Below are 22,669 nucleotides of genomic sequence, written 5' to 3'. Positions count from 1 at the left end.
TTTGTAGTACTGAAATAGTAGTTGTTTGGAAGGTATGTGCATACGGCAATCACCACGCTTGAAACAAGCAAGGGGTGGAGGGGAAACATAGCCATAACCAAGGATTTGATCATTACCCTGACCTCATAAAAAATAGTCTGTGTCACAAACAAAACATGATAGGTGCACATAATGATGAAACACTTACCCTGGAATCCTTTTCCAGATGAAGCTTGTGTTGAAGACTGCGTCTTCTCCTGGCCTTTGCAATGCCATTGTGATAAAAGAAGTATCCAGTATCTAAAAAAGGGAGCTGCGAAGGAGAGAGAGAAAAAAACATCATGGAGCTATTGGCTACTAATAAGGATGACACAGAAAAACTTTTACCCATGAAGTGACTTGGGAATCTACAACAAAACTTGTGAAGAGATATGCCAAAGGGCCCAAATGACTCTTGAGAAGATCACTTCTAAATTACTTTTCAAAAGTGTGGCAGCAGCATTGAAGTTACTTGCTACAGATTTACAATACGTAACTTCACTTGTATACACTTGCTTCTATTTTCACCTTATGTTTAAGGTCAACAGTGCCAATATTTCTGAAGGGCTTCCCAAATCACATCAGGATTATTTCCTGAAAAAGCCAGAATAAAAGAACAAAATGAACTGCAAATGATTTGGAACTACCACAAACCATCCTCCAGCAATAAGGCATTACACAAGTGCTTTTCTGAGCCACTGTAACGCAACTGAGCTGATGCAGTAAGCAGCAAGGCAGAAAGAGTGATTTCCAGTCTCAGAAAAATAATGGTATTTGGAATTTCTTCTGAACACCAAGAAGTGGGACATACAAAGAATATTGAGAAAACAAACAGCTCTCAGTGTCCAGGTGGGAACATTCTTGTACAGCTTTACTGTCTAAGATGTTTAGGCAGCAATCAAGCACCTCCCGGGGGCTTTCCAGCCCCACCTAAGGCAGGTGCCAGGGAAGGAAGATATATGTCTGTTATTAAATGCATCTCTCTGCAGGATCGGCAGAGAGTGACTGGAAGGCTAGTAGACATTCAGCTTTGAGAAGGCTAAAAGACATGGTGTTAGAAGAACAGCATCCCACTTCCAGCAGTCAATTAGAAAGCACTATTTGCATCTCAAATTCTACAGCTTTTTCCCCACTGGAACTTAATAGACTAGAACATTTAAATCTAAGCAAGTAACTGCATATTTTTAAACTAAGATTCTCTTTGCAAAAGTTGAAAAAAATGGGCTCTTGTTGGGAAGTTACATGTTAATGCTGTGAACACTTCAACTTCAAAGGTTAGACTACGCTGCATGTAAAATAACTACTTAAAAGAGATATTCCAGAACAGCTGTGACAGCCCTGTTCCTCTCCTTTTTATTATCTATACTTCATGATAACATAAACCTTTTAGCTGGAGTTCGAAGTTCTTTACTGAAAAACTGAGGCTGATGTCTAGATAGAATATTCATTGTGAAAGCCTGGGCTGAATAAGGGTAGCAGGTTCTTGCCACCATAAAACAAATTCTGTTCCTGTATACAGGTATATACAGTTTACAAATGGAATTTCATAGAAGGAAAATCATCTCCTGTTTCATTAAATCTATCACTATATCTGGTGCAGTTCTGCAAACACATTTTGGTATACACGTGGAGCAGTGTGGGAATGGAAGATTCATAGTGAACTCTGAAAGCTTAAAATTTGGGCACTTCCAAAAATGAGTATGTGAGATTTTTTTTCCTATGAAGTCCTTTTTTATGTTAATTGAAACATTTAATATCAATGAAATAAAAGCATTTCATTTTCACTTTCAAAATTCCATTGTGTATGATACTGAATACATAAGTGCAAAGTAACTTTTTAAAAAAAATCAAAGCAGTCTATTTTGATAAAAAGACTTCTTTTTAAGCATAGATAAAAAGTTAAGGAGATTCTATCAAAATCATTATGGTTCCTCGGAGCTGATTTGCAGGGCTGACTGAAGAGCTTTTCTGGGCAAATAATCAGAATATTTTGTGTCAGCTCCATACACATGTGAAGAACGCAACAGCTGAGGCAGAAGGAGAAATGAGGCCATGAAAGCTCACCTCAGTGGCCAAAGTAGTCTCCTATGCTTCATATCCGTCCTCAGAGATATGAGCCTCTTAAGGCTCAAATTCTGTCTGGGTTTAGACCATTTTTTAAAAAGCAGATTTATGTTTAAAAAGCCTGTATCTGACATCTTTACTAACTGGGTACTCAGGTACTTCCCTAATACAGAGTTTGGCAATAGATCTGACTGTCCAGGAAATGGCCCTTCCCCCATGTTGGGTACATTACTCTATGCCCCAAAAATATGCAGGGGGGAGAAGGAAAATAAAAAAAAAAAAAAAAAACACATTCAAAATAGCCAGATCAGTTACAGCTTGAAATCCATCTCGCTGTGCTAACCATTACCATCCATAGCAAGCTGTGCTCCAATTACCCCTCTACTCCTCTCAGTGAAATAAGGCTACTTTCCTTCTTTTTATCTCAGTATCAACCATTCAAATCAATTCCAGCCAAATATTGACCTTGATGTTCTTCCATTAAGGAAGATTCTCAGCAATTTTTAAGTTATCTGGAAACATGTAACACATATTCACTGTTAATTTTCTGTGTAGGGTTAGTTTCTCGTGCCACTTAGAATGAAGCAATATATTACACAGTAAACTTTTAAAGCCGGCCTATTCAAGTCTGACCGTAAGCAAAATCAATTACAGTTAGTACGACAATGACCAGATTTATGGACAAAAATCATGAATAAGCTTGACTGAGACCATTCCACTCTTTCCAGAGATATCCCAGTAATCTTCGAGGAATAAAGATATTTTACCGTTCACATGGTTTTCACATATGTTCAATGAAACTGGGGGAGACAGACAAAAAGGCAGGTAAGTGAGGCAATACCTGAAACAGGACATGATCAAACATCATGGACTGTGAATAATTAATACCAGAAACCAAGCAACTTGCAGGAAGAATCTAAACTCTTCAGTAAATCCTTAAAATTAATGAATGTACACACAGAAGTCAGACGCCAGCAAAGGGCTAAAATGTTGCACACTTCGATGAGGATTCCACATTGAGATCTGTGAATACCACAAGCAACCACTGAAGTGCTCCCATTTTGATGAACTCCTGCTATGGAGTCAGTAACTCCTCCGCAGCGACCAAACGGCAAGACGCAGGTAGCTCCCAGCAGGGTTTACATTCCCGCTATTAGCTTCTCCAGGAGGTCTACTCTGATTTGGAGCTAGAGCACAATAGCAAATAGCGAAATGCACAGTGCATGTAATAAAGTGAAATGGAAACAGAAGGGCTCCTGTACATAAAAATCTCCAAAGTGTCACCAGCAGTAGCTACTCTGTAATATTATTGTTGTAAAGCTGGAATCATATTTGAGTAAAATCCCTATTTCGGCAGCAGCAGGCTCTGCATGTAAGAGAGGAATAATGCACTCAGCCTGGTGGCTCAGGTTCTTTCTGTAAGATAGAAGAAGCAAAGCTTCCTGCCCTCAGAGAAAAATTAGCAATTATATAAGATAACGAATTAGTGGAAAGCACTTGAACATTCAAGTGAGGAGGATTATTTATAGTTAGAAATGGGTCTGCTATTGCTTTGATGTATAAATACAGTCCAATACAAAGCAGGACTCTGAGAATCTTAGAAATTACAGGCATTTCATTACTTGCAATATTTGTAAAAAATTACTGGGGAAAAATGCATACAAGCAAAACCAGAATCACTAATACAACACAGCAAGTAGAACAAAACCTTATATATCAACCTGACTCTCCTTTTCCTCAGATTTGCAACCTCGCTGCGGTTATTAACAATACTGTCTAAAATAAAGACGAAATCCTCTTTAATCTCCTTCCTGAAAAGCATGTGGAAAATAACTTCTAAAAATTCAGTGTTCAGTAAACAGAGGAAAGGAAAACTCTTTAAATGGAAGAGCCTTATCTAGAAAGCAAAATGGGTAGGATGTACTGTTTGGTATTGGAGGAAGCAGGAAACACTTCACGCTTCAAGCGTATCATGCACAGTTTTAGCACCGATACCTCTGACTGAGGTACCTTGACTGTTCTCAGACTACCGCTCCACCAGAGAAGGCCAGGTGAAATTATTATTGAAATAAAAATAAGTAAGTTAAATTCATGGTTCCCAGCCTTTCTGCACTCTCCTCCTTACATCTGACAATCATCCTGAAGGTCTCTTCCAACCGAAACTGTTCTGTGACTCTACGATTCTAAGAAGAGAGAGCAAGAAATTTACTTTGTGCTGCCCTAGATGCCAGTCCCAGGAAGAAAGGCTGAAAATAGGCAGCTACAGTTCTCTCCTGCCAGGCTTCTGGGTGGTCATTCCCTGGTATTGAAAGGGAGAAGGAAGAATAAAAAGAAAAGACACAGCCTACTGCTGATCCCTCAACTACTGACTGATCTGCTCCAAGAAGGAAAAATCAGGTATAACGTAGCCTGCTCCTCAGATGGGGCAGCACACATAGCTCCCTTGGAGCTGATGGCTCCCATTCCATTTTGTCTACTTTGCAGAGAAAAACATACTGCCCTTCTTTTTTTGTCTTGGTTTGGACAACATATATGGTGGCACCAGATGTAGCTTTGCCCCTCTGAAAGCAAAGGATATCAATATCAGCTGCAAAATTGTCCAGGGGTTTAAAGAAAAGAAGCCACAGAAAGCCTAAATTCAGGCACCGTTCCTCATTCTAAAACAGCAGCACAGGGGCCACTGGCACTCAGTGAGAAGTCCAGCATCCACAGTCTGTCACTAGTTTTAAGAGTTGACACATATAACACAAAATAAAGAGGAACCTCAGTTCCAAGGCTTATCTCTATCATCAAATTTTACCAACTCACTTCAGGGCTCTATGTACATCATCTCACAAGCAAATTAAGGTGCCCACAGAAAGCTTAAGAACAGATCACATGGCTCCCTCCTATTTTAATGGGACTGATCTCTTCCCACTCTTCCCATGCAGCCTCACATGCTGTATCACATAATGCAGCATCCCTACAGCACACTGCTAGCTTTTGTGCATCATTTCCAATTATTTCTCCCTGATACTGTAGTCTTCTAAAACCAGCTTACTCGAACCTATTGTTAAGGTTCCTCTCCCAAGTTACCAACGAAGACAGCAGTCCATACTAACTTCTTTTGAACAAAATCATTTAAAATAGAAGCAAAAGGTGATTCACAACAAGTTACCCAGGGTTGCCTTCTTTGATCATCACCAAAAATGAGCATAAATCTATCTGTCAGTGAACGAGATTCACAGGAAGCCCTCAATCAGCCAGGCTGACAAAGACCCTCCTCAGGTCTCCTATCCTGCCTTAGTATGAATATGCGACCAGGCATGCGAGGGTTCAAACAAACACTGGTGCTACAGAAACCCTTTATCTGGAAAAAAACCCAATACCCATCACCCAAATTAAAGAAGAAAAAAAATCATTTAAGAAAAGTATAACACAAAACATCTTTCCCCCCCAGAGCCCTAGCACAGCTCCTGACTTTAAAAGGGGCCATAAATCTGCACAGGTGAGCTCTTTCATCCCATTACTGCTCGGTGATTACACCAACAGAAAATACAACCTAAACCTGGCATGAGTAAATGTATTTGGAGCCTTCAAGGGCCCCACAGGCCTCACTCTTTCAGTTGCCATTATAGCACACAACAAAGTGCCTCCCAGCAGAAATTAGAAACCTTTTAGAAACCTTTTCATCCCAGTTTCACCAAATGCACTGAGAATGCTTATAAATATTCAATATGAATTTTTAACTCTCTTTCTCTCATTTTCCCTCACCCCAATTAGCATTAGAAATCATTTCACTTTTAAACACACAAATGGGAGCCAAGTCTGAAGTCAAAGGCACTCACTCACTATAGCGACGAGGGCCATGTAAGAGTAGAGCCAGCTAGAAACACAGGCAGCCCCAGGCATCGAAATAACACAGAACAAAGCACGAACAAGAAAGGATTAATTCAAACATTGGGGGAGAAACGTGAAATAGCACAGAGGACTAAAGCTGTGCCAGACCTTACCCAACATGAAATCCAGTCCACTGTGTCCCCATGGCCCCAGGCAAGGATTTCACACTTTCTCATTAGTGTGCTATAATTACTCTGAAAGCTCAGCATAAGGATCCACACAAGCTCCAAAAAGCCCTGAAGACTAGCACAGTCAGGTCTAGGTCTGAGTGTTATGACTCAGTCTTCCTGGCTTATTCTTCCTGGCTTATTTCTCATTGCACCTGTGTCTTATTTAGCTGCCTTCACCAAAGTCTAATCTGCTTACCTTGGCAAATCTGGCAGATAGAGGTGTTAGCCACAGCTTTAACACTCCCACAATGTAAATCTCATATTAAAACATCATCACAAGATGAACCTTGTGATATCAACTGATTAACACACAGTACAACATTCCTCCTACAAGACAACCCAAAAATGCCTGACTTAGGTAGCTACATATGTTTTCAGCTCTGTTTCATATACTTATCCAACCACTTCTTAAGGGGAAAAAGGAATGTGGTAACAAGAAAGGATTGTGACTACTTCGTTGAGAGATCCAGAAGTCAATGGAAATATCGTAGTACACTTGGTAACAAGGCTACCTGTTATTGTTATTTAGGATATTGGTTATCCTGTAAGAACAGGGCAACCTTGCTCAGAAAGTCTACAAAGTCTTTCTCAAGACAGCAGCAGTAGTTTCCAATGGTTTCTAAAAGGTTCCCTCACCCCTACAGTGAAATGTCTTTTCCTCTAGAAACAGTGTAAAGTCAAATGTGATATCTAAAGACTTTGCAGAATATATGCCTTTGGATTTTATTTTATCCAAAAGGATAAAACAAAGCCTTTTGTCTAGTCCCTCTTGCATGCAGCAACCACAAGGTTAAAGAGTCTTCCCAACAGCCAGACATGAGGGGTTTAGTAAATACAGGGAAGTAAACGGAAGAAATGCAACCAGTTGTGGACCGCTATTAAGCTTACATGTCCATGTTGAATTCATCTGAGCTCCCCATACAACTCATGGCAAAAAAAAAAAAGGCACTTTCAGATCATGATTCATCTGACTTATTTTAGGTGGCCATGTTAAAATGAGCCGAGCTGAGGCCCAGAAGCAGCTCTTTCACTGCAGAGACCGTAAGAGGAGCACAACTGTGCATTTTCAGGTAGATCAATTCTGATGTTAAATGTCTAGTTTTCATTTTCTCATCAGTTTTGTTCTTACATTATCACACACAGTGCTTCTAAGCGCTTACAAAACACTGCTCCATTGGTTTGGTTTCAAGTTTGCAATATTTGGAATTTGATTTGCAATTGAATGAATCATACAGGTTTAACATTTTACAGTATTTATATTGCTGTTAAGTTTGTCACTGAAGAGCTTCATCCTGCAAGCACCTAACAGTCATATAAGTCATCAGTGACAAGATTGTGGATTTGCTGATAGTTTCATCAGTGAATTAGAGAAGCCATCCGAGGCTTTTAAAAGAGTTATTCTAGTTTACGTGAATGGATCTGTGCATTTTAGAGAGTTTTATCTGTTATTCCCCAGTAATCATAAAACTCATTATCAATTCCATCACATGCACTGTCGAAAGCAGGGTACTTTCCAGATTTGGAGAAAAGGAGAATGTTCTTTCTTATATGCTAGCTCTCACATTGGACTGTCTGGATTAATCCAGATTGTCATTACCTAGAGTTACTTACTTGGATTTACTACAGGATTGTTACTGTTTGACTGACAGCCTGAAGTGAAGGCTTAGCAATCATCATTATGTCCTCTTACAGAGATGCTGAGGATCCTGCAAGAAGAGCACCTCAGCCAAGCCTTGAGCACTAGGAAGAATCCTGGAGTTCAGTACCCAGAAAAGTCACTGTGAGCATCTAACAGTCGTGTTGTCATTTTTAGCAGCAACAAATGCCCACTGGGAAAATGAGACAGCCCCCTCCAATCACTCAGCTACACAGCTCCATAAGAACCACACAGAAAACAGATAAACATAGAAATCATTTAGAATAATAAAGTAAATACGATTCCATCAAAAGTTGAATCAATTGAATTTTCCTAAAACAGCTATCAGTAGCACAAAATGAAATTTTTCCACAATTCAGGTGAATGTTATTCATCCTGTTAAAAAACCAACCAACCAACCAAACAACAAACCTGAAAACCAAAAAAAACCCAACCCTTTCCCCCAAAAGTCCCCTCAAAAAAAAACACACAAAAAAACCCCAGAAAAAGACAAACAGAAATTAGATCCCAGATATTCTTTAGGGGCACTTGCCCCTAGACTTAACTTTCCTAACTTGCTCATGTTCACAGAATCATAGAATGATTTGGGTTGAACCTTAAAGATCACCTAGTTCCAACCCCCTGCCATGGGCAGGGACACCTCCTGCTAGACCAGGTTGCTCCAAGCCCTATCCTACCTGGCCTTGAACACTTCCAGGGAGGTGGCAGCCACAGCTTCTCTTGGCAACCCATTCTAGTGCCTCACCACGCTCACAGTGAAGAAATTCTTCCTTACATCTAATCTAAATCTGCCCTCTTTCAGTTTAAACCCGTTACCCCTTGTCCTATCACTACAAAGTCCCTCTCCAGTTTTCCTGTAGTCCCCTTTAGGTACTGGAAGGCCACGATATGGTCTCCCTGCAGCCTTCTCTTCTCCAGGCTGAACAACCCCAACTCTCTCAGCCTGTCCTCATAAAGGAGGTGCTCCAGCCCCCTGATCATTTTCATGGCCCTCCTCTGGACTTGCTCCAACAGGTCCACGGCCTTCTTATGCTGGGGGCCCCAGAGCTAAATGCATGAATGTTAGTAGTGACTTCAAGGAATTGTTCCTCAACTGGGCAGTGTAAGTGACATGAGAGCCAGAAAGCCAGTCAGCACCTGACCTAGTTAATTACCGGTAGTTCATTTAGCCTGTGACAGTCAGTGCTTTAAGAATAAAAGGGGAAAAAGGATGGTATCCCAAAAGTGGCTTTGCCAGCTCTATATTTAATACCAAAGGCAAACAAAATTTTTGCTGTAAGTGCCTGTCTCCTGCTTGGAGCAATGGGGCTCCTCTGGGTATTGTGCCACCCTTTCAAGGCACCTCTATGTTTTCAGATGTCTCCCACGGAGATAATTTTCTGTGAAAGTTTTCACACCTCAAATGACCTTCTCGCCAAGATCATTCTATCCAGGACCGTTTCATTCACTTTTTCCCCTCTCTGCTGCTTCTTCACATGGTAGCACCCTGCTATAGGACAGTGCCAGGACTCAAATTCACACGACATGAGTTTCAGCACCTTCAGAGATGCTGGGTAACTCCAGTGCCTATTAATATTATAAGAATCTCAGGTAATTACAGCTGTAATATTCTTGTTTCAGTTGCCTTGCATGTAAAACGACGTAGTCTAATAAGTACTTGTTTACTTATTTTATTTATTGATAGGATTAATTTAATGAATGTTTGCATAGCATTATAGACTGTGCTGTAAAACTGTAACTATAAAATGCCAAGTGCCATTGTCAACATATATTAACAGGTATATCTACATGTATATATGTATGTAATCAGGTACCTCTTTAGCAAGAGGTATTTGGTAAATATTTTAATATGTTTAAATAATACATGATGGAAATTTCTTCATATCAGTACATCTGCCTTAGGGAAAACTCATAAGAAATAGCTCAATTTAGTTAGAGTCTGCAAATTCAAGTGACCATGGTACACTTCTAAGCTGGATCAATACTGCTGACAGCAATTAGCACTGCTAACAAAGGCTGCTTTGCCTCGTTCCTGATCTACCACCCAGCTCCCCTTTTAAGCATGTAACCAAACAGGTTGTAACACTGGAACCTGGTGTCACATCAGCTCTAAAAACACTGAGATAAAAGCCATGAGATAAAGTTTGCCCTTTTTAAAACAGCATTAAGATATAGCGTGCCCCAGCCAAAAATTACTGATACTTGTATCTTAAGGATGGAGAGGGGGCAAGACATGGCTACTCCCTGACATTTCAGCAGAGCACTTCAGCATTATTTTTAAATCTACATCCACGTAGCAAAGAGGGTAGGACATAAACATGTGTGCAAGTGCTCAGCTAATGTAGCACCAAAAACATCATGAACTCAAGGTCTAATGAAGTAGTGCTATAAAAGCAGCTCAGACCAAAATGAGTTGGTTACTGACAAGAGCTACTCAAGAAAGCACAGAAAAGGTGAATTGCACTAATGCAAAGATCCTAGCCCTTACCAACGCTTAAGGAAGGTCTGTAGTTTTCTTTCTATTCAAAACCTTTATTCTTTCCCTTTTTTCTCCAAGTCTGTTTAATGCTAGGCTGCCAAGCAATAGCTGACACAAAGTGCTTCACATGGAGATTTCTGTTGTTAGACCACGCTGAACAAGTCTTCCAGTTCCAAGAGAAGCAGTCAATTCCTGGAGAAAAATATGTGCTTTATGGGAGAGAAGCTAATGGGTAACAATTAGAGACAAAACAGTGACATTAAAGTACAGGGTGGGCAGGGGGACATACTGTTGCTTCTTTTTTTAAAAAAAATTTAAGATAAGAGGCTTGAAGAGAGCAGGCAAGGAAGCTTTAAGAAAAACACTTTCAGTAGGCCCAAGGAAAAGAGACATTTTGGGGGCACTGCTGTTTTCTTTATTTTTGTAAAGTTGCTTGACTCTGCTAAGAGAAAGTCATGGACATTAATCCCCACTATTACAAGGCCAGTTCAGAGACAAATTCTTCTACTGCTTACGCTGTCACGAACCGGAGAGAGTTTCTCTTGCTTCCAGTATACAGCATTACAACTGTCACTTCACAACAGAGACTAACTGCTATGAGTGGGTTCAAGAGCTCCGTATCAGATGGAAGGAAAAGGATGACCCAAATCTGCCTCGATGTTAGCAACGATGATGAGAAAGGAAAGAAAAGAGCATCATGACCTCTGTCCCTTCCTCCCAGGACCTACCTCACTAACCTTTCAAGTAGCTGTGAAATCTTTTTACTGCTTGTTAATACCAATTAATAAATGACAGAAGTTTATTGCCAGCAGAAAGTGTGGTCAATCCAGCACGTGCTGATACGTTATCTTGCTTTTACTACATCAGTCAAGCAAGGCAAATGTAGGTTTTTAAATAATCACTCAGCATATTTCAGTCTTTAGAGCCTGGAAAACTCGTTTCCTTACCAAGGTAAAATATATTTAATGTAAATACGAAACATTGATTAGAAGGGAAAAAAAAGGGGTTTTACAAAATGAAATTGAGTGTTATAATTCCTATCAGAAAGAAAGAGGAAAAAAATCCACTTGCTATTTTGTCTGGTTTTTACTTCAAACTATATCTGAATTGGAGGAGAAATTGAATGGTTTTACAGTTAAAAGTATATTTGCCTGTGAAGTTTTGGGATTTAAATGGGAATGTAAAAAGTAATAAACTGAAATACTGCAAAAACCAAAACTCAGATAATGTCCTGATCCACAACTGTCGTTCCACCAATGCTAACAATCCATTTGTTCAAACCTGCAAATATGTTCAGGTTCTGATTTTTCACTCAAATTTAGAACTGATAATTCCACTTTACAATTGGTTCAGAGTAACTTTTAAATCACTAAATTTAGTTGACACACATTTCTAAAATTAATTGACACAGGAAAGCATAAGGTCCCTGTGGGACCAATGGGAATCCACCAGTCATAGTTAGAGCTAATCCACCATATCTTGGCTGCAGCTAAAAGCCTTAAACCAAAGCTTCTGCTGCACTCCGTGTTGCATAGTGTGTGACATAGACAATGTTCACGCATAGAGCGGATTTCAGAAAAACACTCCGTTTCACTGGTGTTTCATAAAGAGTGAATAAGCAGACAGGAGGATCCTCTGACATCAGGAGAGGGGATGCTATATCCCACCTCTTTTACAACACATATAAGGAAGAGATTCACCTGTTTGGCTCTAGTTTGATATCCAACGCCTGTCCAATAACAGTACCAGTTCCTCTACATAATAATAAAAACGAAATACATATTTGTTGGGTTTCAGGTTTTCACAGTTTGGCTCTATACTCTAGGAGAAAGCAGCTCTGACATATTACCCTTTTACTCATCAGGTAAGCAAATAATCTAGTTCAGTCATGAGCATCTGGGACACACTTGCTGACTGGTTTGATGTAAACACTGAGGTCACTCTTTCCATTTGCTTTCTGTGGACAAAGAAGTTAAGAACATAACACCTACACAGAAGTTTTGTTTGAGAAGGTAGGTGATACATGACAAAGAACATTACATCCCAGTTCACTCCTTGAGTGAGTAAACTAAAGCTAGCACTACCTAATTTATTTGTTTATAATCCCAGTATATAAATGGTAAAACTAGGCTAGCTCATAATTTCCATTTTCAGGTCCAACATCCCACTACTTGCTGAACACAGCCAGTGTTCAGCTGAGTTAGACTTTTGAGCTGCTGTCATAAATCCATGACCAAATTGGATTTCATGCTGGCTGATAAACTGTGTGTGGTAGCCATGCAGAATTTCACACAACACCAAATTCAGCTCTCTCTGGGCCAGTGCGCTCTGTCCAAAAGCATGGCCCAGGACCGCTGAGCTGAAATTAAATCTCCATTTCAGTAGTATAGGGTTAGCTTTTTCAATGAACTTATGAGAGTTAAATGTAGAGCTTGCCTTGATTTACAAGAGCAACACACCAGACTGCTTCAGGTTACTTAGAGAAATCCTGTCTTTAACAAATAGTCAAGCAGTTCGGCTTCCTCCCACCAGAGGCCAGTGACGGATGGAAGCTCTGGGCTGCTCACTGCAATATTTATAGCCACCATGCAGCCAGCACCCTGTAGAGACCTGACCCATTTAATTATTTGAAAAAGTTGAAAGAAAAAGAAAAAAAGAACAGGGTTTCTGATGACTAGGATAGCATTACAGGACAAAGGTAAATCTTCGATCCGTTAACCACAGCACTGAGTTTGTTACTACAGCTCTCACAGAAACTAGCCCCCAATGCTACAGACTGGAACTGCACAGGAGGGTTTCCCAGTTATAGTATTTTAATAAGAACTGGCAGAATTTACCATTTATTTTAGCACTTTAGCTTGATTTCCAGATCACAGAACTTTCCATGAGCATGGACATTTCTCAGGACTTACTAACTGAAGCTATCTACCAAATAAACTATATACATGCTTCAGCAACTACTTAGTAAATACTTTATTACAAGCATTTGAAACTTGAGTTGCATAGATTAATTTCAATTGGAATAATTCCATAGATGGATGAGGGAAAGGGTCACATGCAAACTTCTACTTAGATACACACTGTGAATTATTATCAATACAACCATTCCAAGAAGTCTGATGGTCGCTCTTTGCTTGTTTTGTCATTGTTGGGTTTGTTTTGGTTTGTTTTTTAAATCAACATGGTCTTACTGGTGAAAGTTCTAGTTTAAATGAAATTTCTGCTAATGCTGTTCCGACTTCGAATGAGTTAAACATGTTAGTACTCCTACACTGATAGTAACAGCGCTGCAATTGGGTTTGTTTTCACATTTTAACCACATCAGTATAGTCACATCAGTAAAAGTTTTCTAAAAGTGGATAGGGTGTTACATCTTGTCACCTGTCATATTTTGTGAGAAGGATAGAAGGCTATCTTCCACCTTCACACAATGGTTGGATCTCCTAGAAGATGACATAAATTCAAGCACCTCAGTGCTTTTCTGAAGGATCCAAGCCTAGCAGCACAGTCAGTTTCTGGGATCACTTGCTTGCTAACAAACAAATACCAAGGATTCTCAGATGGAAGCACTTCATGCTGGGAGTGAACTGACAATTTATTTTGGTCTAGAGTTTTAATCTGAATTTGAACTCCCAAGCTAGAAACAAAATGTTGTACCTCATTTGCAGTAACCTAAACCATCTGGGTCTGGTTGTGGGCATAGCAATAGGATCTGTCCTTCTGGCTTGATATCAAAAACCAAGTCTTCAGGACAGGGTACTATTACAAAAATAGTTATCCTTTTGCTGCACAGCTCTGCAATCTAAGGTCAGGGGACAAATTCAACTTCGGTGTACGTTAACAGCAATACATAACCACATTGTCTCTTAGAAATGGCCCTCAGACTGCTTTCAATACCTGAAAAACCTACAGAGAAATAAGGGCTTCATGTAGGCCACAGACACAGCGTATTGGATCCCAAGGTTCAAACACACATAGGCAATTAATATACCTGTATGTTGCTGAGTTCAGAAATAGCTTTAAATTCATCTGCAAGAAAGCTATCTGGGCAGAAGGAAGGAGATCCAGGACTGACAGCAGGACCATACTAATGATCTTTGTTTATCTACTGCTGATATTAAAATAATATTAGGTTGGTATTCGGGCCAGTTCTATTTGATATCTTTATCAAGGACTTGGACAAGGGGACAGAGTGCACCCTTAGTAAATTTGCAGATGACACCAAGTTGGGCAGGAGTGTTGATCTGCTTGAGGGCAGGAAGGCTCTGCAGAGGGACCTGGACAGGCTGGATCAATGGGCTGAGGCCAATGCTATGAGGTTCAACAAGGCCAAGTGCCGGGTCCTGCACTTCAGTCACAACAACCCCACGCAGCACTACAGGCTTGGGGACGAGTGGCTGGAAAGCTGCTGAGCAGAAAAGGACCTGAGGGTGCTGGTCAACAGCTGGCTGAACGTGAGCCAGCAGTGTGCCCAGGTGGCCAAGAAGGCCAACAGCATCCTGGCTGTATCAGAAATGGTGTGGCCAGCAGGAGTAGGGAGGTGATCGTGCCCCTGTACTCAGCACTGGTGAGGCTGCACCTGCATTGGTGTGTGCAGTTTTGGGCCCCTCACTGCAAGAAGGACACTGAGGTGCTGGAGTGTGTCCAGAGAAGGGCAACGAAGCTGGTGAAGGGTCTGGAGAACAAGTCCTGTGAGGAGCAGCTGAGTGAACTGGGGTTGTTTAGTCTGGAGAAAAGGAGGCTGAGGGGAGACTTTATTGCTCTCTACAACTACCTGAGAGGAGGTTGTAGTGAGGTGGGGGTCGGTCTCTTCTCCCAAGTAACAAGCAATAGGACAAGAGAAAAAGGCCTCAAGTTGCACCAGGGGAGGTTCAGATCAGACATTAGCAAAAATTTTGAAACTGAAAGGGTTGTCAAGCACTGCAACAGGCTGCCCAGGGAAGTGGTGGCATTACCATCCCTGGAGGCATTTAAAAGATGTGTAGATGTGGTGCTTAGGGACACGGTTTAGTGGTGGACTTGGCAGTGCTGGATTAACAGTTGGACTTGATCTTAAAGATCTGTTCCAACCTAAATGATTCTATAACACCTTTGACTATAAACTCCATAGCACAGGTCCAAAATAGCTAAGGAACTGGTGGACTTGAAGTGAAGTAAACAAAGGCAGAGATTTGTTGCCTATATACTTTCCTGTCTCTCCTGGCACAAATCCTGAACCTCAGCTGCACAGCACAGGAATCTCTGCATGCCACCACAATTCTTTTACGCAAAGGAGAAAAATAACCTGGGGACCTGAAGTCACTCAATGCAATACTTTGAAGGGATTTCACACAACTAGCAAAAGGAGCATCACCAGGATTAGGAGACACAGTATAGGGCAACAGGCTGTTTCCTGCCACAAAATGTCAACAAAGAACTTGTGGATCTGCCAGTAGTTCCCTCACCTCACAAGTACTCTCCAGAGCAGGGGCTCCAGGAAACAAATCAGGGGATCGCCAGAGACTTCTGGTTTCTATGGCACCATGCCATCCTAAAAGTGCTGGCCTGGGAGGCTGGCTTCGGTCTGGTGGTGTGCAGGCAGCCTCTGGCAGAGAGGAGCCTGGGTGAGCTGCTCCTGCTCCACCAGCTTTTGCAAGGTGGGGAAAAGAGCAGGGAACACCCACCGGCATCCATGCTTTGAGCACTGATGCTCCTCAGCTGTTTAAGCCCCTCAGACCTGGAGCTACTTCTCGGAGCAGAAAGCTGGTCCTGGTGCCTTCACACCACATCGCAACAAGCTTTCATCAGGCAGGCACTCGAGGCTAGATTGCAGGGGATAGGCTAGTGCACACCATGTTCAGTTCTGGTGTGCTGGGATCACAGCATTCTGGAAATGCTGTTTACTTCTTTGTATGTTTTCTCTTTCTATTTTTTCCTTGACACTGGCAAAACTAAATATAATTTAAATGAAAACAAATAACTGCATATCCTCAGTTGGGCTGCAGCATCAAAAAAAACAAGTGAAAAAAGAATTATTTCCAGCGCATTTCCTGGGTCTCTACCACATGATTGATTTCGCCAATGAGTTCAAGCAATATGGAATAAACAAAATTATAAATGCAGGCAGCTTTATAAATACCCAGAATTTTCTATCTTTATGTTTACTGAGCTGTAGCTCAGCAAACAAAACAAAACTTATCTGTAAGGTAAGGTTTAACGTGTTTTGCCAAGACACAGAACTACACCATGTATTCAAAACACTAATAGAGCAATTACAGCAGGGATCTATAGCAGGGCAGTCTGACCTTCTTGTTTTACACTCGAATAATAAATGCTATGAAAATCCAACAAGGTAATTATTTTATACCTCAAACAGAACACTCACTGCCAGCAAGCAGCTGGTTTGAGTCTCTGGTAAAGAATTAGCTCTACAGAAACTGGGTTAGAGATGTACTAGAGCCTGTGGTTTACATTCTTCTTCTTGTTGATAGTTAACAGCTTTCACATGCATAAGCAAGTACATTTAAGTAACGGGATTTTTTTTGTTCTGAGTTAGACAGGTACAGTGTTTGCTCATGGGGCTGTTTCTGCATCCAAGGCAGAACGAAAAATAATAATTAAAAAAAGGCAAGCCAAAAAAACCATCATTTTGAAAGAAATACAGTATTTCCACACACGAGGCAAACTCTCTCCTAAGCACAGCAAGACTCTTATTTAATTCCACTAACATTTCTCTCAAGTGTAAACAGGAGCAAATGGGACTTCATAGTCTGTGCCCAGTGATTCGCCTGGGCTCCTCCCCCTGTGAGAAGCTGACAAGAATCCCTCCAAACACAGATGGCTGCTCTCTGTGTCTCCCCAGTTATTTTCTTCCAGGGCTTTTCTGGAAAAGGGAGTTCTCTATCACCACCCAGCCGTCTGACTTCCCACAGCAGGATCAAACTTTTCCTGCTAGTTAATTGCTTCTTCCCCCTAATTTAAACACATCACCTCAGACTCTTGGAAACAGAAGTATTCGCTGTTATGGTGAGATGACCTATTGAAATCTCAGTAGTCGCTCTATTAGCATTTGCATGGAATTTACTTTTCCTTATGCTAGTAATACAAAATTGCAACAGTGAAATCTAGGAAATTCAAGCTCTTGGTTTCCTCAAAAAATTTACATTGTACTTTCCATTTCTAAGAGGCTTTCCTGTTTCCATAATAAAAGATTACTTTTACAAACAAACGTCCTTTCCTCTAGGCAAGCATAAAACACAAAGCTAATTAATTATTAAACATGTATTAGTGGACGGAAACACAGCAGTCAGAGGCTTCATCTCAAATCCTTGGATTCCAGTGGGCCCATGCAGGGAGACCCGGGCTCTTTGCATGGGATGCTCCATTGCTTCAGCATCTGTTTCCACTCTGGAACACGTCTACACCCTCCACGCTGCCTTCAACTAGCCAGAACTAACACTTTCATGAGTGCCTGGGTTAGCAGCACATGCGAAGGCAACACAGGCATGTTCATCTGTAGAGCATGGACTGCCACATGTGTGCACAAATTGGCTAATTAACATATATGCACACAGGGTCAGCCAGGAGCCTGGCTAAGAATTCACCCTTCTTCATTGCCTCGTGCATAGGTATTAGGGGAAAAGGAACATGAAATGTATGTACCTATATAAACACACATATCTATAAACACGTACAAGCCCACATCCACAACCAGCATTTTTTACATGAACAGAATCCCATCTGTCCATCACAGTGCATTCTGGGCACACAGAAGCATATCCTGGCACGTTAAATATATAGGCAAACACCTCCAGATTTAGGGGCTGATCTACACAGGAAGGGATTTTCAGGGCTTCAGTGTGTGGACCCCAGGATGAAATTTTCAGGAACCTTAAAGCAGATCCTGGCAAAGAGCTCCCAAAGCTGCAAACCCATTATCCTGCTTTGTGGTCTGCCTTCCACACCACATCAACTCCCACCTCACAGGCTCTCAGCCTAGATGCAGAAGTGGACTGCTGCAACAAGAAATCCGGCTGCTTCATCTGTTAAGTTTTGCTTTTGATAAGTCTGTATTTATGCAATGTAAAAATAAGACCAAGCTCCCAACATTTCATCCAGAAATTCCTGGCCAACTCTAGAAAGCTTGGTCCTGAACCAGCAGCCTCCTAAGCAAAAATGGGTAGCAGAAAAGTCACAGCTGTGATAGATACCTTGGGGTTTGCAAGATTTAGAGGGAGAGGTGATCAGTTGATACATCAAGGAAAAAAACAGACCAGCTTTGGTGAACATAAAATTCTCCATGTTTTGAAATCCATGTTTGGTTCTTATTATAAAATCTGAAGCCACTGTATGCTAATTGTTTAAAACCCTTCACCTCAATGCTACCAGAAGTGGAATGGTGGCATTTTGTAGATTGTCTCAGTCTCAGTGTTGTTGATGAAATGGAAAGAGATGTCTAAACTCCAATTTCCAACTAGGAGCCCTTTCCAAATGCTTCTTCCAACTCACTTGTTAGAAATTAATTAAAAATTGCAAGGCAAGGTCAGAAAGCAGCTTTTTTCAGCCTACATTAACAAATGTAAACTGGTAGCAACCATGCCAGGAGGCAAATAAAATGAAGAGAAAAAAAAAAAAAAGTTGTTTGTTTTCCAGTTCTCACAATTTAACATGTAGGTATTAGAGGGGCATCCTCATGACTCCTAAACGCTCAAAGATGGTAAGGCTAACCATTTCAAGAAAAGAATACGCTTTATCAAAGTATCTGTTTCATCAGGAATATATAGAATCAATTTTGGCAGGTACAAATGGACTGAAAAACTGCAAACATTAAAAAAAACCCAAAGAGCACAATCAAAGTTTCAAAGAGGTCTGTATTTGGGATTAATTTAGGGAAGGTTAAAGAAAAATTGACCAGTGTTTTTGAGACTCTGTCTCATGTTAGGATCCTAAACACAGGCACCTGTTTACACTAAGTACCAAGCCCTTCTTAATCAATTCATCAAGTACTGAATTCAAAGTACACATTTTAGCCCACCTGAAGTCTTGTAGTGGTTTCAGAACGATGGTAGGAAGCACGGCCAAAGAATCAATTACAAAGTGCATCACACAGTTCGTAACATTAATCTTCAAGGCAATGCTGTCTATTGTATTTCTGCAGAAATCTGCTGTTAAGTAAATGTAATATGTGCTTGCTCAGAGATTGTCATTAGGAAAAAGCCATGTGCACTAAAAATATATAATTTAAAACTCAGCTCTCAAAGTCACGTTAAAAGAGGTCTGTGATACACAGCATGCATAAAAGAAATTCCCCCTCATATACATCTTAAACCCACACCCAGAAAAAAGCTAAATCTGCCCTTGTGCTCCTACTGGGGAAGTCCCTGCGCTGAAATAGAGGTAATTATCTTCAGACAACAGCTCTTCTCCAATATGGGTAAAGGTAACTGGATTTGTTTTAATTAAGTAACTCATCATATGCAAACAGTACGTGTCATTGAAGAATGCAAAGATCACTTCTCCTTGTGGTATAATTTGAGGTTTTTTCTGGGGTTTTTTTTTTGAATATTTCATTAGACAGCATATCTACACATGGTACTTTCCACCGAGAGTTTACCACTACCAGCTCTGTTTCCATACACACACATGGCCATGTTCAACTTTCTAGGCTGTTGTTACCGCCATGAAAGCTGAGTCTGCAGACTGTAAGCAGAGACGCTAGACAAGCCTGATGATAGCAAAACAGATTAGGAGACTCTTCAGTTCAGCAGTACTGAAGAGACATTGGAGTAGAAGGCACAAGCTTTTATTAACAGCCGACTACCGTGGCCCAAACCCAGTTACAGATTTCCCCTGCAGAACAGAGATTGCCATCAGCCTCTCAGGGATTATCCTCCAACACAGCTAAATGCCAAACCCTATGAACTTTTCCTATTCCCTAAAATTACTGCCTTGCAGATAGCAGGGTACTATTTCCTCTTGCATTTGTGGAGGAGGGGTGGGAGGCTTTCCAGCTTTTCAGGGACCAGGATGATGTAACCTAGAAACCTCCTGGGACAGCATGTGCTTGGTACAGGAGCCCCCGCCACCATCTGCCCCCCCCCGCCCTGTGAGCACACGCACATCACATCACAGCTCGGCTTCGTTCCTGGAGACACCAGTGTCCACGGGAAACAGCCCCCCCCAGCATGTACTGGAAAGCTGGTATGCTCCTCTCGCACACCCGAGGGACTTCCCTCCAGCTCTCTGCTGAGATGAGCTACAAGACTGATTTCCATGAAGAATCTGTATGTCTCCTAATGTGCCTCAGACACCCTGGGGAGAGGCACGGTGGAGGGGAAAGGACCGTAACAGTCCAGACACTGCATTTTTTCATCCTACAAAATCCTCTCTCTCCCTATCTCTCCCCTATGTGGGTCACAGGATCATTTGAAAGCACCTAGCAAAAGTAATAAGAAATTCAGCTATGTAGAAAAGTACGCTTCCCTCCTCATAAGGCCTTATCAAGTCACATATTCCCCAGGATAGGAGTGAGGGAGTGTGAACAGGAGGGGAATAAAAAGGAAAACTGTTGACCAAAGAGCCGTATCTAAGTTGCATGTAACATGACCTAATCCCCACAACGGATCCTTCCCCAAGGGCATCAGCAGCCCGGCTCTGTCTCTATCAGGACAAGGCTATGAGCCCAAAACAAAAGCATCTTAGCAGCAGCAAGAGTCGGCTGTGGTCAAAGCAGCAATGATCTTGTCCTCGTTTTTCTAACGAGATCCCACTGGAGTTGAGACAAGGCAGCCTGAGGGAGGAAGTCTCACTTCATATACTTTTTAAATATTCTTTATTTTTTTTTAATCAAGGTCTTAAGCCATTTCACTCATCCAAGTTCAGGGTACCATTCTCATTAATTTCCTTGGAAGTAGGATCAGGCTTTCATTGCGTAACTACCAGGGAAAGAAAAAAACCCAAATAAGCAGCAGCAACACTCCCAGCTAGCTTTCCCTCCATGCTCCTCCAAGCCAAGCGATGCCTAGGCATTGAGTCTGCCAGGAATTGCATTGACCAGGACACTCTATTAGCCTCTTCGCCCCAGATCTGACCATACCCTAAAATATTTGGAAGTTTAATTATTATTTGAATGGGAGAGACTTCCAGTGGAGCTGGGGTCTCCAGGAGCTGGGAAGAGACTCCCTGCCACTGTGGCTACCTCGGATTTCCGGGGACCTCTGGAGAGAAAACAGCCTGCAATAGCACTTGAAGTTTCCCAACTTACAGTCATTAGTGATAAGCACTGATCGCCTGCATGCTTAATATTAAGCAACTGCATCAGCGTAAGGGCATCATCATCGTAGCATTCCTCTACGAGAACAACAGGGATATTAAGAAGCCACCAGCCTCACAAACTTAAAGAGTCAAAACCTCTACAAAATCTTCCATTTAAATTGTGTGCAAGCTTCTCCATGGAGATGCAGCTTTAATAATTTTTGAAGCGCTCGGAGCAGTTTCAATTGCAGCCGTTCACAGGAAGCCCTGGGCGGCCCCCGCCGCTCCTGCGCCCAGCCCCAACTCCCGGCCCCGCAGGATGGGCGCTCAATTGGAGGATGTTTACGTAGTAAGTCAAAAAGCACCCAGCTACCATGTGGGAAACTCCTCTGCTTTCTAGTCCAAGAAAACCATCCTTCTGGGCCGCTGCTGAGGAACACTTGCAATGGCTCTTAGCGCTACTACTCCTAAAAACCCCTCGGAACGGGGGGGGTTAACGCAGGGACGCGCCCCGCTCCGTCCCCTCTCCTCAGGTAAGTCGCGGGCAGGACCGTGCCGGGGGCCACCCCCGCGCCGCCGGGATGCTCCCGGGAGGACGCCGCATGCCCTCAGCCCAACGTGAAGGGCACCGCACCGCCCCAACCCCCCCGAGCCTGCGCGGGGGCTTACCTTCCGCACCCCGCCGAAGCCGTGCTCCGCCGCCACCCGCTCGGCCTCCGCCTGGCCCCCGCCGTGCAGCTCCACCAAGAAATGGTTGGTGTAGACGGCTCCCCGGGCCGGGGCGCCGAGGAAGAGCAGGAGGAGGAGGAGGGCGCCCCGCAGCAGCGGCGGCCCCGCCGGCATGGCCCCGCGCTGCGCGCCCGCGGAAGCAGCCCGCCGCGCCGCGGGGCCGGCGAGGCGGGGAAGCGGCCAAAAGATGGGAGGAGGAAAAAAAATTTAAAAAAATATTAAACCGGCGGAGGCAGGAGGGGAGCTGGGCGGCGGGGACCGGCCGGGCTGCGGGGGGCTGCAGCGGAGTGCCGGGGTGTGTGTGCGAGCGAGCGGGCGTGTGCGCGGTGCCAGCTCTGCATTCCCGGCCCCTCCTCGGCTCTAATTCAAGCGGCGGCCGGAGGGAAAGCACCAGCCGGGAGGGGAGATTGCCGCGCTGCCAATCATGGGCGAGGAGGATCG

General features: G+C 42.5%; 1 protein-coding gene across 1 annotated transcript in view; it reads right to left on the bottom strand.

The window, feature by feature from the left end:
- The window catches only part of PCSK2 (proprotein convertase subtilisin/kexin type 2), a 103,417-nt gene extending 81,075 nt beyond the window's left edge, over nucleotides 1-22,342 (bottom strand). Inside the window, exons 1-2 of the mRNA XM_086460844.1 lie at nucleotides 22,169-22,342; nucleotides 188-292 (exon numbers count right to left, since the gene is read on the bottom strand). Coding sequence (XP_086316970.1) covers nucleotides 188-292; nucleotides 22,169-22,342 — 279 coding nt within the window. The remainder of the gene's footprint in view (nucleotides 1-187; nucleotides 293-22,168) is intronic.
- Between the last annotated feature and the right edge of the window lie 327 nt (nucleotides 22,343-22,669).

The sequence above is a fragment of the Leptosomus discolor genome, chromosome 2 (assembly GCF_034619465.1).
Source record: "Leptosomus discolor isolate bLepDis1 chromosome 2, bLepDis1.hap2, whole genome shotgun sequence".
NCBI lineage: Eukaryota > Metazoa > Chordata > Aves > Leptosomiformes > Leptosomidae > Leptosomus > Leptosomus discolor.
The sequence above is the reverse complement of the archived record's forward strand: the minus strand, read 5'-3'. Positions and strand labels throughout refer to the sequence as shown.